Below are 19,065 nucleotides of genomic sequence, written 5' to 3'. Positions count from 1 at the left end.
AGATTATGCCCCCCTCCATGAAAATTTGTAACCCACACACCCCCACTCTTAGCCCAAATCAGCAACAGGTGTCGAAGGAACCCTCTACCCTTTTTTATCCCCTTTTGTTGCCTTCCAATTTCGAAACATAGCTTAAAGCAATCGAGTAAAAAGACTCGAGAGAAAACCTTAAGACATTGAAGATATGGAAGGATGCGACTTGAGCGGATTCTCCACTGTCCCACTCCCAATCTATACGCATTAAAGATGGGGACGGAAGCAACTCGTCCCAACCAATGATGCCCTTTCTATAGAAGAGGTACTGTCTACATCATATGGACATCAGCAGACACATGGCAACACCTGAGCCACAGCTTCATAAGTAATGATGTATTGTTCACTCTTGGGGAGTTGGGGCCACCTGAACAAGGTTTAATGGTTCTCATTGCTTTGGTTTATTCTGATCCATGTGGGTCACTGAGTCATTCAAGGACTCGACCTCAATGGAGTATGATAGAGTTATGATTCGTACCAAAATAAAAATAACCCACGTGAAGGCCTGTGCCTATGTTGGCCATGATGTACTACGGTCAGAAAATGCAGAATCAGATTCGGATTGGTCTAGATTAGCTCTAGAATTGATATATTCTAGGCATCTAAGGTTTTACTGTACAGAGTAAGCTTGAACCAGATGGAGAGTCGGGATCAGTCTCAACCAGATTCCAATTCTACTCCAGTTGATTCGATATCTAAAACCCTGATCAGTGCAACTTTGTTTTGCATGGGAGGATGATGACCATGCAATCGCCATCATACACCCTCTCTCTCTCTCTCTCTCTCTCTCTCTCTCTCTCTCTCTCTCTCACATATGGACCCCTGTGCCCACATTGACTTGGCATGGAGGAATCCATTCCACTAATTGGAAAACTCCCAATTTGTTTTTGTGTGAATGTTAATCACTCTTCAACATTCTCAATTCAACCAAAGAGCTCATGGGATTGACTCATTCTCTAGCATTCCACACATAAAAGAGGCTTAACAAATATAGGAAGAAACTCAGTAGCAGCAGAATACAGTAATTTCAAAGAGAGTTCAGAGAAAGGAGGAACTGTTCATGAGACATTTCTGCTTCATTCATTGGTTTTGCATTTGGCCCCAGCAATAGTAAGGGGGAAAGCCTGACACTTAACAATCATTTTAGAGAAAAGAACTGGGAATAAATCACCATTGAGAAAGAAATGGTAAATTCACATTTGGAGCGATAGGTTCTACGTGAAGGCAATAATATACAAGGGTCAGCAAAATATATACCAGTTAAGGCTATACAATATTGAATGGATCCTTTTGATGCAATATGATCCTTGAGCCCCCAACAAAGCGTTCAGAGCAAGGCCTTGACACCCATACCGCTTTGAGATCTTAAACAAGCTGCATACTTACAAATTGTTGAGAACAGCAGGTGGGATAACCTTCAATGCATCTATAGAATCCTCCAGAAATGTTGGCAACTGTGTGTTCCCTACTTAAAACTGTCGAGCCATTTGCAATATCAATGTATCATATGCTCACATAGAATGTCGGCCATCTGTCCTCTCCTTTACTGGCCGCTCTTCCTTGATTTCTTCGAGTTCTTCATCCTCATTCTTCTTCCCTGCTTGCTCCTTCCAGTAAGCAACTATTTTCTTCAAACGTGCAACTTCTCTTGATGAAACATTTTTGCTAGGATCATTCACGATCGACCGAACTCTTGAAGCATACCTGAATCAACAAGAAAAACAACTTTGGTAAAAATAGAAATACTTCCATTTGGGAAAACACACAAAACATTGTCCCAAGAATTCAGATACTTCTTAAAATATCAATACTCAATAAGAAAGACATACGTCAAAGAGTTATAGCTCTCATCCAAGTTTGATTCTGCTGGAGAGACATTAACAAACATTAGAGTTTTAGCATTCCCACCAAGTGAGTCACTCATGAGCATTGTCAACTTGTGGTTCCTATATGGTATATGTTGACTGTCAGAAGATAAAGCACTGATCACATCCCCAAGGGCTGAAAGTGATTTGTTGATACTCTGGGCTTCTTTAAGTTGACTCCCCGAAGAACCTGATTTTTTAACTCTCTCTGAACCAGCTAGATCCACGAAACTCAACTGCAAATAAACATTTATGGAAATTAGATTAAATTAACACTTAAATCACCTGTGAGAGAGCTTGAGCTCATGCAAATAAGGCATTGCACTTGACAATAGTGTGCACATACTTCTTTAAACTCTCATGAAAGAACTAGTAAGGTTGAGTGTGCATACATACCTTTCCTCTGGCAAAAGACTGAGTTTGAAGGTTAGTGCTCTCAATAACAATTGAAAGTATCAAGTGAGATCTTGAACTTTCCTCATTCATTTGAGTCCCAGATGTATGTCGCTGCTCAGAACCTCTTAAAATGATGCTTCTCAAATCCTCAAAAGTTGAAATGGGTACAACCGTTACATTTTCAACAGATACCATTCCCTAAGAAGAGAATAAAATTCATCAATCAAAGAGATCTGAAATGATCAAGAGAATATATATATATATATATATATGAAGAAGATCTATTAGTAGCTCACAAAAGTTGGAGTAACAATTGAACAAAAGTTATTAAACCTTGTTCTTACCAAGCATGGAATTAACATTCATATTTGTTTTAGGAAGAATAAAAGAGTATAAAGTATCCTCGGTGTATATCACCTTTGAATCTTTCTTGATTTCTAATTTCAAACGCTTTGCATTCTTTGGCAATAAAAGATCAACAAGAGTATCTTGATATAACTCCACCATATAGGCCTGTATCAGTTAATCAACCAGGTTAATAGAAGATTAAGTATCAACGATAAGCATCGTAAAAGAGGGGGAAAAGAGTTCTAGAAAAAGCTCGACATTATTTAATCCCTAGTTTCTAAAAAAAACTTGAATGGTTTTATTTCAAACCAAATTTACAATGAAAAAAATCTAATTCAAAATGATTAATTTAAAGAATCTACCTAGAAAGTGGGGGGAGGGAGGAGAAATGGATACATGCCAATATGTTTAGTTAATCTTAGTAACATAATTAGCATATAATTAACAGTTCAAAGGAATCTTAAGAAACAATGAAGCATCTAAAGCCACTTTACATTTTCAATGTCTGACATTGACTCTCACCTTTAACGAGAAAGAGAATTTGTTGCTGTCATGCTTCAAAATTTTAAAAAGTTCAGCAATAGCTCTTGGGGTCAGACCCGGATTGCTCTCAGAACCATAAATTGTAAATGTCTTCCCCGAACCAGTTTGCCCATATGCGAATATGCAGACATTATAACCATCTACTGCTGACTGCACAAGATACTGTATTGCAATAGAAAAGTCAGATATAATTACATGAATAACTACTAAAAAGAGCTGTAAATGGGTAAGAGTTAATCCCATCCGATTATGTAACATCGTAATATTTACCTACTTTCATAAAGAAAATTACATAAGACAATATAAATCTTATAATAAAAGCAAAACTTATTTAAAAAATATCCCCAACCAACCTGATAAAAAAAAAATCTCAAAGAATTAAAATTTTATGTAATATTAATATAGATTTTACAAATGTACATGTGATGTCAATAAACATGAATTATAATATCAAATCAGGGCAATCAAATTTTGATATAATTTTCAATTGGAAGAACAAAGTTTAATTGATTTTTCACAGTCAAATCAAGTCCCGAAAAAATATCCTAACAAAGATTAGACTTGTTGACAACCTGGCTAATAGATTTCAAATTCTTCAGCACATACCTTCGTATCTTCAAATACATCTTCTTGAGAAGCAGTAGCATCAAAAACATGATCATAAAGGTGTTGCTTTATCTTGTCATCTTTCCAAGGATGCTCAATGGTGAACTCGTCAACGCTTGTAACAACATTGCTTTCTTTCTCAGCAATCTCTTTTTCACTCAGAGGACGTAACCTACAGTACACTCTGATTTTACCTTTCATATCTGCAAAGCAAGAAAGAACACAATTTATAATGTTAATGTTTAAGAACTACATGTGAGAAACAAAAAATAATATTCCATGTGATTCAACAAAAATATATTTTACTAAGCAAGAAAAAGTACTAGATCCTATTGGTAAATCTAAAGGTAGGATAATAAATGTCAACCTTCTATGATATTAAAATATCGCTTCCTTAAGACTTGTTCTTCCTTATAAAGAGCCTCTAATTCTATCAATTGAGCTCCTTGCTTCTTTAAAATACCAGCAGTTTGCTCATTCTTTCTATCAATGTCCTGAACCAAATAGTAAAATTTAGCCACGAGTGTCATAATTTATTTAAACAATACAAAGTAGAAAGTAGAAACACACTAAACATAAAAAGACAATAATTAGCAAAAATGGTACAATTCAATTACTTAACACACATTGATGAGATGAGTTATGAACATTAACATTCCAAAATTGTTACCTCCTTCATTTCTCTTAGTTCTTCTAATTCCTTTAAATTATTTTGCAACATATCTAACTCTCTATTTTTAGTTGTAAGAGTGGATTCAGCAACATCCAACTCCTGTGTAACTCCATCCAACTTCTTTTCGAGGTCCGAAATCTGCATCTTAAGGGCCTTGCGTTGTTGTTCAAAGTTTCTCTCAAGAACTTCCATCTGCACTTTCATAGCCAAAGCAGATCAGTAATGCGTTCCACAAATGCTCATGCAAGCTTGTTGGAGCAAGTTAAATGGACAAACAATAGGAGCACAAAAAACTTCCACACCTCATCAGATTTCTTCTTTTCAAGCCTTCGAATCTTCTGTTCCAATGATAGCTTCTCATTTGCAAGCTTCTTTATAGTTTCTTCAGCTGTATGAAGCTCATCCTTTCGTGCTTTTAACTCCTCTTGAACCTTACTCCCGACCTGCAAATAAGCAACAAAACCATTGAAAACCAAGCATCCCATAGCTAACTAAGAAAGTAATTTAATAGGATTGCCAAACCAGTATAACCCTAATTAATTTTAGCATTTACCTGGTTACTAGATCCAATTAAATCCTTTTTAGCACTACTCTCTGAAGAGGAACACCCCAGATTTCCAAGCTTTGACGATCTAGCTTCCAGGCTTCTCTTCTCTAACAATGTGACCTGGCAAAAGAGCAAAGACAATAATGAGTCGCCTTCAAGAAACTATGCATTAGCCTATGCAAGAAAATTAGATCACAATTAATCACCTGAAGGGCATTATCTTTTTCTTCACAAAGTGACCTGAGTCTATCACACTCAGATGTAACTTCAGCTACAATTTGCTTCTCAGATCTCAGTGACTGCTTTACAAACTCCAACTCCTCCTGGATTTCCATTTCCTTCTTTTGTTCTCCATGTAATTCTTCCATTAACTACAATACATAACTAATTGATTAATCTAATAAAGTTCATGGGAAGAAATAACAAAGAATTTGATGAGAAATAAAGGAAAAGTGCAAACTATAGTAATAGTTATGCCATTCATGTGCAACAAAGAATTTATACCCTACTTGAATAATAAATCCGTCAAGTGAGTGAATGGTTTTGACTTTCATCCTAAGTAAAATCAAAGATATTTTACCATACCAGAGTTGCAAAATACATTACCATGTTATGTATACACATACACACATACACACATACACACACACACACACACACACACACACACACACACACACACACACACACACACACACAAAAACACAAATAAGTAATGCCATATATATCATTTCTTATGCTTCACTAATTTAATGACCATTTTTCATGCTTCCTCAAACAAAGCGTAAAATAATTGGTGAACAACAAGGGTACCCAACATTTCAAGCCTCCTAATCAATCCTCAAGAAACTTCTCACAGTAAGATGCTTAAACAAACTCCATTAAAGAATAAGAGACTGAAAAATAGTCAAACATCCTCACGCCATCCTGCTAGATTTCATAGAATAGTTTGGAAAGATAATAAAATATCAATACAAAATTTATTCGGATAGATATATTTCAGCATACAACCAAAAACAATAAGCTCCCAAAATACTTAAAGAGGGTATATTCTATGATAAGATTTCTTACTTGATTAGCATTTTTTTTAGATTCCTCAACGGCTTTAGATAACTCCTGGATACGTCTCTCATAAACATCCAGACTAGGTGGCTTAAGGTTTTGTGAGATTTCTCCATTGGTGGAGGCACTACCAGTTGACCGTGCTTTGGAGTATCTACGCAACATTACATCATTTATATGTGTTTGCAAGGCAACACAAATTTCCTCCCCCTACAAAAGAATGAGGAATTACTAAGTTTCGATGAAGACCATATTTTAGTAGAAGAATATAGATACTAGATCAAACAAATAAATAAAGAAAAATGAATAGAACCTGCTTAGTTTCAAACTGAAATATGTGGAGGATACCCGCTACTCTCATCTTAAAAAATACAGCAGTATTGCTACTACCAAACTGCATGATGTCTCTTAACTCGGAAGAATGTAGATATTCTTTAGGAACTGGACGGAAAAAATGAACCTGAAAAAGTAAATGAAAACTCATCATCTATATTTTCAATGTTTCTAATTAAGATATTAAATATATATGTAAGAAAAATATGAATTAAAAAATTTCTAACCCCTCGCTTGTTAATGCCCAATATGATCCGACCAGGCAGAAGGCCTATGGGATCATCAATCTTCCGAACACTAAAGAAAACTGAGTTCCCATAAGGAAGTGTCCTCACAATTCGAAGGAATTGTTGTCTTGCATCATCCTTTGACAAATGTTCCTACAATAGGAAAAGAAGATAATTTAAAAAAATGATGACAAACTAATCATCATTAGTTCTTTGACATTATTTTACCTCCAAAAAAAAAAAAAAGGTTGCAGGATAAAATATGGGAAAATAAAATTTTACATAAATAAATTGTGCATCCAAATTGTGGGTGTTTCTTTCTGGAAGACTTGCAAGATAATTTCAGAAAATTAAAACCAAACTCATAATTTCAAACTAATTGTTGCAGGATACACAATTAACTTTCATTGATGCGCAACTTATAAAAGATTTATATTTTGAGTCTTACCATAGAATGATAACGAGATAGAATGTCCAGCTCCCAGTCTCGCCTAGCTCGCGTAATTGCAATTTGTCTAGGTAAGAACCTTTCAAGAAGTGATGTCCAGTCACTGAAAGAAAACAACAATTTTAAAAGGAAGAATTCACTGGGCACTTGTCTCTTCAACTCTTTTTTTCTCCTACTTTTCTCATAAGTCAATTAAAATCCACATAATAACAACTAAAGGAAATACACAAAAAGTTAGAGTGATATAAACCACTTACGTGCATGACTCTGGATTGCCAACCCATCCTATTTCAACTAAGATTTGCAATGCAGAAAGCTGCGCAGCGTCATCTCTTACAACGGGATAATTCCCAAGAATATAGTCATGTTGCAACTGAAACAAAAATTGGCAATGTGAAACATAATTATGATCAAATTTTGGTTGAAGCAATGAAAGTATTCAAGTTATTATTAAATCAGTTAACATTGCCTGAAAACCAATTTCCAAAATGAGATTGAGCAGGTAAAGGGGAAGGTCAATGCATCAAAACAAGTATGTTGGCTCAGGTAGCCTACTGATGTCCTGTGGTGTTATAAATGAATGAATAAATGACTGTTAACACAAAAAACATAGAAATTATAGCCTCCGCTAAACCAGATTTGGCTGTAGCTCTTAGTATTGGATCAAACCAACCCGCTTCAAGGCGACTTAATCCATGAATCAGTTCAACCACGAGGTCTGATCCACATTTTAAAGCATTATCTCAAACTAAAGAGTACATACCTGCACATAGGACAATTGCACGAACATTGGGTCTATTACAGCTTCGTCTGACTCCCGAAATAATTTCTTTTTGAAACAAAGCTTGCAATGCAGAATTTCTCCTTTGCTACGGTCTTTTGCTGCCTTGAATTCCGCCAACAAATCTCCAATATATTTATTATCATCTAATCCAATGTATTCTTCTAGGTAACACAAAAAAATATATATGAATATTAGCATATAATAGCAGTAAATGACAACTACAAGGGTAAACTCAAGCAAGGTTTACAATTTTGGAAATTTTCAAAAAGGTTTGCTACTTTTTCAATATGAAGGAACATCCATAATTTCATAAATTTCAGGTCTCTCTCTGCACTACAGTTCCTTGGAGAATCTGTTAATACCAACACTTTCAAGTTTCAAAAGAAATTTTCCAGTAATGATATGTAAATCCTTTGTGGCAACTGGTAAAAGATTGCTTTTGAAAAGGAAAAAAAAGGGAGGGGGTGTTCCAGCACCAACAGAAATTCCTGTCAGGTAAAAGGAAATATTCCATCATTAGCTATCCTCATCATTTTTCCACCGGTCCAAATTCTTCAAACAGAATCAACTTTTTCAAACAATTTTGAAAGCATCATATTCAAAAGTGAAGTTAGATTGGGTCCAAGATTAACCTTTGACTGGTGACTAGATGATAATGTGGGAAAAACATCTAATCCATTTCAGCACTTATCAATAACCCAGGTTGCAGAAAATAGTCTTCGTGCTAGAATGGCTTCTGGCACTGTTGCTGCCAAAAAGGTAGAATCCTATTCCCTTGCTTTTATTTTAAAACTCGTTATCAAAGAAAATGTCTAAACTTAATAAAAAAAAGTGGAAACAAGCTGTGACAAGAAGCCCATGCCCCAGCTCCACTTCCCCATGTGTCTAAAAGTACGCAACACTATCAGGTAGCATTCTTTCTCCCATATATATAACTTCAGGATAAATATAAAGTAATGCAGTCATAATTTATTGTTTTATGTGGTCTTTCTTTCTTTTTATGAGATTAAATTAAAATACTACAAATGAGATACAAAATAAATTTTAAACAATAACTAAAAATCACAAGAGCCATGTAGATGATGGCATCTCCACCTCCCTTTGGCTTGACCATTGGCACCCTATGGGATCCTCCTTCACTTAGTCAGTGCAAGAGATATCTACAATTTGGGTCTATCTAGGCATTCAAAGGTTGCTAACATTATTAGTCTTGGCGATTGGACTCCACACTCCCCCTGCTCTCTAGTGTGTGGAATGCCTTTCCTCCTTTAGTTAGAAGGCATCAAGGTAGTGGAGACAAGATCATTTGGACTCCTACAACCACAGGCCTCTTCAGCTATAAAGTGGCTTGGGACTTTATCAAATCTTAGGGCTTGTTAGCTCTCTAGCGTAAGCTTATCTAGTTCACACACCACATCCCTCGCCATAGCTTTACTATTTGGAGGACTTTCTCCAGTTGCCTCCAAACGTAGTCCTTCCTTATCCATCATTAGATCCCTATCGCGCCTTTGTGCTGCCTTTGCTGGAATGCGGTTGAATACATTGCTCACCTTTTCCTTGTTTGCCCCTTCTCCTCCTCTATTTGGAAAGGGGTCCTTGCCAAATGTTGGCCAAGAAGCCAGAGAATTCTCCCTTTCCAATGGGAATGGTTTGGGTGGATATGACTTTTGGCGGTTCTTCTCTTTGTGATTTTGTGGGTAAGCATGCCTTCAGTGCTGCCATCAATCAGATTTGGATAAAACGCAATATCAAGAAATGGAGCTCCAACTCTAAATCTCTTCGTCAGATTTGGGATTCCATTTCTTTTGATATTAAAGCCAAGTTATCTAATTCATCCAAAAAAAAAAAGCCAAGTTATCTATAGTTTCTTCTATTTGTATTATCTCCCCATGGAATAGGTGCGTTGTTGTTTCCTAGGGCCTCTCCCCCCCTCTTCTTTGAGACCCCCCTCTGCTCATTGAGGGGGTTGGGGGTTGGTTTTTGCCTTTTTGGTTGATTTTTTCTTAGTTTCTCTCCCCCCCCCCCTCCCCCTCCCCCTCCCCCTCCCCTCCCCCTCCCTTTTTCATTGGGGCTACTGTATTCTTTCGTCTCTTTGGTAATGAATTATTTATTTACCAAAAAAAAGAATCATGTGGATGGATAGTCATATAGAAATCTATGGCGATCACCCCAAAAACTTAAAAGAAAGCTATAGAAATGCATGGCAACATCAACATAATTGCCATATGATCTTTGTGTATATGATTGTATCAGTGCAATAACCAGGAAGGGTAATGGATCAGGTCACCCATAATCCCATAAAAAACCTATATAAAATAAAGTAAATGAAGCTAGAAACCAAACCAGACCAGCACGTGAACTACCTCCAATGATACCGACCAGCTTTACAGTTGAGCATATGTGAGTGCCAACAAGCAAAGTGAAAGGGACACAATTTTCTCGTCCAAATGACCAAACCAACCATTACAATCCCTAGTAGCATCCACCAGTTGGAATTATTACCAGCACTATATCATTACTAAAAGGTAAAGCAACATGTAGCCTTTTCTATGACACTTTATTTCTAAGGTAATTAATCACATCGTCGACAAGCATAACAATGCATAAGCAAGTGACTCATATCTCATTATGCATAAATTTTTTGCATAATCTTATAAAGTAATTATGCCTATTTCAACAAATATTACAGGACTCCAAAATTCATCATTCTTCTTTTTGACGATTTTCTAATAAATATTAAAATTTACTAAATTTTCCCAATCTCCATAATTCTAAGAGTGAATTAAAGCAAAGAAATTTGGCTTCAACAAGGTTACCATTTCCCGGATCAGGTGACTTGGAACCAGTGACAACTTTACGGCATTCAAACAGGCTGAAACTACAACATGCAGAAAGTTTAATGATCCCTGCAAGTTCCTGAAGCACAAGTACACAAATCAATATCACCGGGAATGAGCAACAAAAGGTGCAAATAGGAAACATGTCATCTTTCATTAAAATGACAAAAAACTAAAAGAACCATAGGAAACATAAAAGAACAGAAACAAATAGTGAATACTCAGAAGGATAATCTCTCTCTCTATTATTCAACAAATGGACAGCCCAAAGGATACTAAAGATGGAAGACAACCAGAGAAACTTTCAAAGATAACGAGGGTGAAAGTTATTCATGTTTTTTGGCACCAATTGGTTTATCTGACTCAATGATTGCAGAACATGTTGTAGTACTTCTTTGACTTAATATGTCCTCTTCTTTGTATGTTCAGTATGTGGAGGTCAAAGGAGATTCAGCAAAACTAACATGGTGGACCACATCTCTGCAGGAGTGACCTGTGGAAGCTAGGTCATCCATGCCACAGATTAGTGCCTTGGTGTCTGATAGGAACATCTCACTCCCTTGGAGTCGTAACAACATCACGAATGAGTTATCTCATAGCTGACTTGCTGAGGGTATGTATTTGGCCCGTAATCAATTCCTTAGGGACACTATTCTAATTGCTGCTTCATTTTATTTTTTAATTGCCTTGCTTTGGATCTGGCGGGTGACCAGCTGCTCATCTTTCTCTTTGCAACACTATTTAAAGTATTCAGGACAAAAAAATCATTGTACATTACCGTGCAAACTCAACTAAGCTCCTTTCTCAACTAAATTTGGTTGGCTACACAGATCTTGTCTTGGCATTCAACTTCGTTATTGAGCCTTCTATCAACTAAAATCTTGTCTTTGTTTATTCCTTACTTTTCTAACTACCCCCAAGTCATTTTTGGCATATACACAAAAAATCATTGTACACCAATAACTCCAGAAAACAAATAATAGAAAGAATGTTTGTGAAACAAAGGTAATAGTGTAAAGAATGTAAAAACAAAATTGGAGGAAAGTGGAAGACAAACTTAGCATTGCTAGAGATTAAGAATTTAAGATCAGGCAAAAGAGGTACTAGATTCCAGGCTCTAGTAAGAAATTCAATTTTTAAGTTTTGTATGTCACCTATGAAGCACAATGATTTTTGTTGATAGAAGGCTCAATAACAAAATATAGAACTGTGCAAGAATGGCATGTAAGATGGTATGTAAAAGGAAAGGATCAACATAAAGAGAAGGGGGGACAATTTAAAGTACCTCAACTGCATCACCAACGCTTGTTGCCATGTCATATGTAATTTCTTCAAAAGTCTCATCCAAGAAAAACACTATTGTTGTTAGTTTTCTACTGGTCAAAAGAGCTTCAATCTCCTCGCGTCCAGGAATTGTATGCCTAGGCCCTGCCTTACCAGAACGCTTCAAAGCATTTAATGTATTCAGTGCAAGGACTTGGACTTGAGAATCAATATTCACCCCATGAGCTACTTGATGAACATAATCAGATAAATATGCCCCAATGTCCTTGCTAGGTGGCATGGAGGATGCGCATAGATACATCAGTTCCCACGCTCTAATCAAGGATTGCCTGTAGGTTCAAAAACAACCGTAGATACATTAAGAAACAGACGCTGATATTGCATGCATGGGCAATTTATAGGGGCCAATAGCCTATGTGAAATCAACTGAATTCCCTTTGCCAGGAAAAGATTCATACCTGTCAGGGTTATTCCGTGTTTGCTTTGATATCTGTGTAAAGAGTTCATCACGAAGTTCAGATCGCTTCAAAGTATGCTTGTACAGTTTGGCAACAAGCTCAATCCGTTCTTCTAGGCTCACAGGAGTTACTCTATCTGATGAATCAATACCCATATACTTCAGAATTATCAGGAACAATTTTATTGCCCGGCTTACTAAGTCACTGTTAATTTTGAGCAATGAAGTCGGAATGGGATCCTGTCAAAAGTTCAGCATGCTGCCACATGAGTTTGGTCAAATAATAAAATATGCTGCATGCAATGACTGGAATATCTTACATTCAAGACAAATATCATAGTTACAAAAGCTTGGAAACAGACGATGAGTACGAGGAAGTTGTTGAACGTTAAACTATTCTTGTTTTTGTTTTTCTTCCCCTCCAAACAACTTGATGCTTTAAAGCAAGACAAAGCTTATTAAGAATAGAATGTTAACAGTACTACCTTCTGAAAGCATAGCATATCCTCAAATGTAAATTTGTCACGAGCTTGAAGGCCTACAGATCTTTTGGAAAAGAATCCACGTTTCCCAGCAGACTGTTTCTGCATGGACCTCAAAAATCCCTCTACCTAGTAAAAAAGGAAAAGAAAAACCACATTGATCAATCAATATACCAGTCTATTCACAAAATTTATAACAAAGACTTCAGTAGCCAAAACTACAAAAATCTTACAACAAACAAATCAGCCATACCAAGCCTTCAATGATTATATGTCTCTTCATGCCACAAACAACAATGCTGAGAGAAGGTTATTCGAACAAGAAGCCATAAAAAGAAAAAGGCAGATGCATAATTTTAATGCACTACTTATACTTCATATAGATATCCTGAGCTAAAATAAAAGAAATTAACAAACCAGCCAGTTTTTTCTTACCTGAAATTTACTAATCAATGGTATAGCTCCTACTAAATCGTTTGGAATAGACGTTGACAGGGTTGCTGGAGAACTGCAACAAAAACAACAAACAAGAAACAAGGATCAATCACAATCTCTGACTGTTTACACGGAAAAGAACTCGAACCCTTTATGACTTTAGGTAGCCAACACTTAGTTAATGCATAAATGTGAAGAACTAAAGAAGTGAAAAATACCTTGTCTCACTCATGAATACACCAGCATAGCATGGATGGAAGAATTAACTAAAGTGATGTATTTTGATTGGAATTGAAATCAAGGTGTAAGTGCTTGTGGAAATAAAATGAATCTGGCTGTTGGCCAAATCAACTTATTCGTTCTTAGTTGCGTTCAGGGGATCATTTTAACGTATGCTTACAACAAGCGAACAAGAAAAATAGCTCTTCCCATTCTTACTTGAAAATTAAGAAAGAAAATTATTCTTGGGCAAGAAGATAAATGATATTAAAAAAACTGGCACAAACAGCATTCTGTTATTTAACACAAACCCATGATATAATCTTAGAATAGTTTGAGAAAATGGAAACTTACGAAGTGAAGAAATTTGAACCATCACTGTCATATTCATCAACATTGGAGAAAGCGACAGAGTTGTGTAGAGGGGTTCCATTGCCATTGCCAGAGCTCAAGGAAGATCCACTCATTCTGGCACTTCCGGACATAACAAGAGGTGTATCAACAGTCATTGGGATCAAAACTTAAAAGGTTCTTACAATCTCCTCTCCTCCGCTGCTATTTCCTGTTTCAGCTACTTTAACCCACTTTGATCAGATCTTGCAAAATGCAATACAAAAAATTATAAGCAAATAAAACATGATGAATCTAGTGCCTAAAATTTAGAAGAAAAGAGTGGAAGAAAATCAATTTAGTCAGTCATTTTCAGTTGCTTAACTGGAGATAGAAAATTACATCACATCAGGAGAAATTGGGACTTCAATCACAAATAAAATGGAACACTTTCAATTCGACGAATCTAAAAGGCAGGCTAAAACGAAGGGCAAACTGTCATTAGAAAAATCAAGCTAATAGAGAGTATCGGTTCGAAAACCATTTTGCATTCAAAGCAGAAGACGAGTAGTCGACCTGTAAATGCTTTTTCTTACCCAAGTACCCCAAAGAAGAGATCAAACATAAACAAAACCATTCTAGAAGCAAAACTTGAAGAGACAAATGAAAATAATAGGTACATACCAGAGCAAGCAATCGATACAATGTCGCAGGGCAAAACTTCTCCTGAATCTTGTCATTGAAAAACAGATCTAGAGAAGAAGAAGAAGAAGAAAGAGAAAAGACCAGAAGTAATCTCAATAAACAAAAAATCCCAGGGAGAGAGTTGAGGAGCTCGCTCAAGAGTCACGAGTGTATTAAAAACTTAAAAACCCTTTTTTTTTTTTTTTTTTCTGTCGAAAGGAAAAAACAAAAGAGAAGGAAAGGACTTTGCTGCTCCTCCTCAGCTCCTGTTTCTGTTTTGTTGCGTAAATATCAAACCTATCACTTCCAAGTTCTCAATTCCATAGATCATAATGGAGACTTTGATCATCGATAAACGATAGTTGATCCCCAATACTCAATTTTTTAAATTATAAATACTCTTCTCGAGGGCGGGACTCAGGATGTAAAAATTGATCTCAATCTACTCTGGATTCTGGACGTGCCCACCTCTTTTTGCCACTCGACAAAATGGGACCAGGGTTTTAGTTAAGTGTACCCGTATCGGATATCTATACCGATAAATGATGATGAGTCTTTTTTTTTTTTTAATAAATACCGATAATGATATCATACCAGTATGGGTCCTGGGTTCATAGTATTAGTTTAAGTGTACCCGTCTTTGCCCTTTTTTTTTTTTAATCGCTTTTTAAGCGTATCAATATCAGATTATGACAAATCAACAATACTAATGCTTACAACATTAAATATCACAACCCCAAATTTTGCAGACAAATAGATCCTTACGTCCCTTTAGATTTGAATGTGAAAAGGATTTTTAAAGTGACACAATAAATGATTGAATTCGGATGTTTGATTTTACAAATGGTAAATCAGGTTATTTTCTATATATGTAACAATTAGAATTCACACCAAAGAAAAAGAAAAATTTGTTTGTTAGAATTAACCATGCTAATCGAAAAAACTATGCATGAGAGAGGTATCAAAGATTCTTTTGTTAAAAACTTAAAACTAGAAAGGAAGAAAGAGGATTCTCTCAACAAGTGGTACAGATGAGCACAACAATAAGGTGCAACGGAATAAGGGTTTTAGTGAATGATATCTATATCGATATTGATTATTGTTGATACCGATACAAAACAGATGTAGATCGAACCGTATAAGATCCAAATCAATCAAAAATGTAAAAATAAATAAATAATAATAATAGATATTGTTTCGTATCATAATCTGTCATTGGCAATACAAGGAACAAAATAATTTGAAGATAATGAAGTCATTTCATGAAAGGAGAAAGAGATAGATAAAACCATAAGTGCTAGCGTACCCTCCCCTGATGGCTCTTAGAACGTTTTCCCAAAAATTTATGATAATCGATCATTCTGTTAGGGTATATTTAGTTTGATTTCTATTTGTATTTATTTGACTTATTTCTATTTTTATAAGTGTTTGATATAATTTATAACACTTATTTTTATTTATAATAAATTATAATAAACTAAAGATCATAAATTACTCTCGAGCTATTTGCGATTTGTGGTAACAAATCATTTATATTGATTTTTGCACTACCTTAAATGAGTACGCATGCTAAACTACTCAAAATCAAAGGTAAATAAGTAACTTCAGTATGTTTTATATTTTTTTCCAATAAAAAACTCTAAATCATACCATCTTTCTCGAACTCAAAATTGAAGGTGACACCTAAAACCTATTTTCTCATTATATAATATATTTTATAAATAATAGACAAACAAATACTATTTGTGGTCCACGATTTATTGTCACAAATAATTTATAAAAAATAATTAATAAATACAAAATAAAAATCATACCAAAGAAAGCGGCGTTATATGATTTGATTTTTGTCATGCAAGTCCGTTGCTCCACTCATCCAAAATAGTAAATATCACAACCCTCGAATATCCCAATCATCCGATATCAAAAGTCACGAAATTGAGATACACAAACGGCAACAAGGGCAGCACAGGACATAAGCATTAGAAACATAGAAGATGGGCCCAGACGCCAAAAACTTCCTTTTTTACACCGATGATCCAGTACGTACTAGAGCACCAGTATTTGTTTAAGACTGCAATCATATAACAGCAGGAATCAATCAATCATTCAAGTGGGGAACCCACAAAATCATTAGATAACCCTGAGCTAGATGAATACTCAATCCTCTAGAACGCGCAGTGCACACACATCCGAAAACATGGACTCAGTTTTTTTCTTATTAGATTGTGTTTCTAAATTCGTGAAGCTCATGCATACCAGTATGCCACTGCAACTCTCCTTGCCGGCCGGCATGGCTGGCATTTAAACTCTATTTTTGGAATTAATGATTTCACTGTACTACCCTTTGGCTACTTCTGTAATTTCAAACTCCCATTTATTTTAGTGACAGCTGTCATTCGTATCAGTTCCTTCCGATCAGCCTATCTCAATTCCGATAGATTCCATCTCGAAACCGATATAACCAAATCAAACCAAACCGAGAGGTTACAACTCACAACCCTTGATCCAAATACAAAACCTAGGGCGAAGGCAAATTATGGTCTACTACAATTGATTGCCAACCGTTTCAACCATCGAGATTGGAATCGAGTGGACCCGCTCATGATTCCGATTCGTAGTTTAATAATCTTATCCCACTTAAAGGGAGTTAATGGAAAAAGGAAAAGGCCAAGGCCGGTACAACCAAACAATTAACGAAGAAGGTTCGATAAAGCTGTGGGGCATTAAAGAGAGTCATGAGAAAGTTGTAGCACTCTCAGAGGGATATGATTCTAACCCCACCAGCTGAATGATAACTTCAATTCATTGGTGAAGGAAAGGAAGAAAGAAATGCTCTCACGACAAGCCAACTAAGGGGACCCAGGGAAGCGCTTGTAGCGCAGTGATCCGCTCCCATCAGCGGGTTTGGTGTAGCGTCAGGGAGGTCGAGTGATCGACTCTTAATCCTCACTTTCTCTTTTCCATACTTTCCTCACCTACCCGACGGCCTCGCTTGGCGCCTTCCATCAGACCACTAATACAGGGGAGGCTACTTTGACAACCCAGAAATAATAACGATAAATAAAACAAAACATAAGGGAGACCATGAAAAAGGTAACAAGCAGCTTAACAGGCAGTGCTGTAGGGATTATATAAATGAGATGACTTGACTTCTACCATACCTCGTCTTTCTCCCTTTATATTTAGGGTAATTTACAACATCACCCCTTGAAGAATGTCACAATTATAAGAACACTCCCTCTGTTTCACCAAATCAGACTCAGACCCCTTACCATCAGTCAATGTTAAGGAATATACTTTATATGTTGATGTCAACTACTATATTTATTTTAAATACCAAAATGACCTTCTATCTCTTCTTTCACAACTTTTAAAGGTTCAGAGGACGCTAGGTCGATTCATGGAAACGATTCGTTCCAATCTCTTCCCTTCGTTATTTCTTCAATGTAGTCACACTGAGGTCTGAAATAAGGATGGTATATCAGAAGATAACCATATATGAGAAATATGTTTTGGCCAAAATCTCAATCTGGTCTCTACGTTTGATGTCTCGGTACTCCAACACTTCTCTTGCCCTCTAAACATTGCCTTCCATTTTATCGCTCCACTTTCGCCTCACCTCCGCAGCAACATCGTTAAATCCTTCCCTTACCTGAGATTCCAAGTGTACGGCTTCGATGACTCTGCCGTGGTCGGTCTCATCTCCACTTCCATTGGTGCCGCACTGGATTGCCTACTTAACTACACCCGTAACTACATTGCCAATCTCCTCCCTCTCTGCGTCCACCGCGTTGTGTACCTTGATTCCGATCTCCTCCTCATCGATGACATTGCTGACCTCACTGCCACTCCCCTCGGTGACCATTCCATCCTCGCCACCCCTGAGTACTGTAATGCTAACTTCACTTCCTACTTCACTGCAATCTTTTGGTCTGACCCTGCTCTATCCTTAACCTTTGCCGGTCTCAAGGCTTGCTACTTCAACACCGGGGTCATGGTTATCGATCTCGAGCAATGGCGTGCTAGGGATTATACTACCAAGATCGAGGAATGGATGGAACTCCATAAGCGAATGAGGATTTACGAATTGTGTTCTTTGCCTCACTTTCTGCTTGTCTTTGCCGAGAATATTGCTCCGGTGGATCACCGTTGGAACCAACACGGCCTCGGTGGTGACAATTTTTGGGGCTTTGTAGAGATCTGCATCTGGGTCTGGTGAGTCTCTTGCATTGGAGTGGAAAGGGTAAGCCATAGGCAATACTCGACACCAATCGGCTTGTCCATTAGACGCCTTGTGGGCTCCTTATGATCTCTTGCAAACTCCTCTCTTCCTCCGAAGTAGATTCAGAGAGATCCAATGACACTGCAAAGCATCTCTGCATCTCTTTCTTTTTTATGGGATTCCCTATCCAATTGGGATGTTGTTGTTGGTTAAAGATGAACACAGGTGGATCAGGTGTTGGAATCAATTA

The 19,065-nt window shown here is 36.7% G+C and overlaps 1 protein-coding gene and 1 pseudogene across 5 annotated transcripts; one reads left to right on the top strand and one right to left on the bottom strand.

The window, feature by feature from the left end:
* Positions 1-1,088: 1,088 nt before the first annotated feature.
* On the bottom strand, positions 1,089-14,966 carry LOC122084338 (kinesin-like protein KIN-14I). 5 transcript variants are annotated; one of them, XM_042652507.1, is made up of 24 exons: positions 14,594-14,966; positions 13,934-14,150; positions 13,361-13,433; positions 12,929-13,054; positions 12,445-12,683; positions 11,988-12,315; positions 10,682-10,781; positions 7,845-8,023; positions 7,339-7,454; positions 7,082-7,184; positions 6,634-6,786; positions 6,387-6,533; positions 6,083-6,283; positions 5,218-5,382; positions 5,018-5,131; positions 4,767-4,907; positions 4,462-4,656; positions 4,159-4,285; positions 3,792-3,994; positions 3,165-3,347; positions 2,712-2,807; positions 2,295-2,492; positions 1,863-2,134; positions 1,089-1,737 (listed from the first exon to the last, which is right to left on the bottom strand). In XM_042652507.1, the coding sequence occupies exons 2-24, from the start codon at positions 14,086-14,088 to the stop codon at positions 1,545-1,547; spliced, it is 3,807 nt and encodes a 1,268-aa protein (XP_042508441.1). In that variant the 5' UTR covers positions 14,089-14,150; positions 14,594-14,966; the 3' UTR covers positions 1,089-1,544. The 5 variants fall into 5 exon arrangements, with proteins under 5 accessions (XP_042508441.1, XP_042508439.1, XP_042508438.1 ...); XM_042652505.1 differs by having other exon boundaries at positions 7,845-8,026; positions 13,934-14,175; positions 14,594-14,965; XM_042652504.1 differs by having other exon boundaries at positions 7,845-8,026; positions 13,934-14,153; positions 14,594-14,965.
* A 1,824-nt stretch (positions 14,967-16,790) lies between these two features.
* LOC122084918 lies at positions 16,791-18,847 on the top strand (annotated as a pseudogene).
* The last annotated feature ends 218 nt before the right edge of the window (positions 18,848-19,065 follow it).

This window comes from Macadamia integrifolia, chromosome 7 (genome assembly GCF_013358625.1).
Source record: "Macadamia integrifolia cultivar HAES 741 chromosome 7, SCU_Mint_v3, whole genome shotgun sequence".
In the NCBI taxonomy this organism is placed as follows: Eukaryota; Viridiplantae; Streptophyta; class Magnoliopsida; order Proteales; family Proteaceae; genus Macadamia; species Macadamia integrifolia.
The sequence above is the reverse complement of the archived record's forward strand: the minus strand, read 5'-3'. Positions and strand labels throughout refer to the sequence as shown.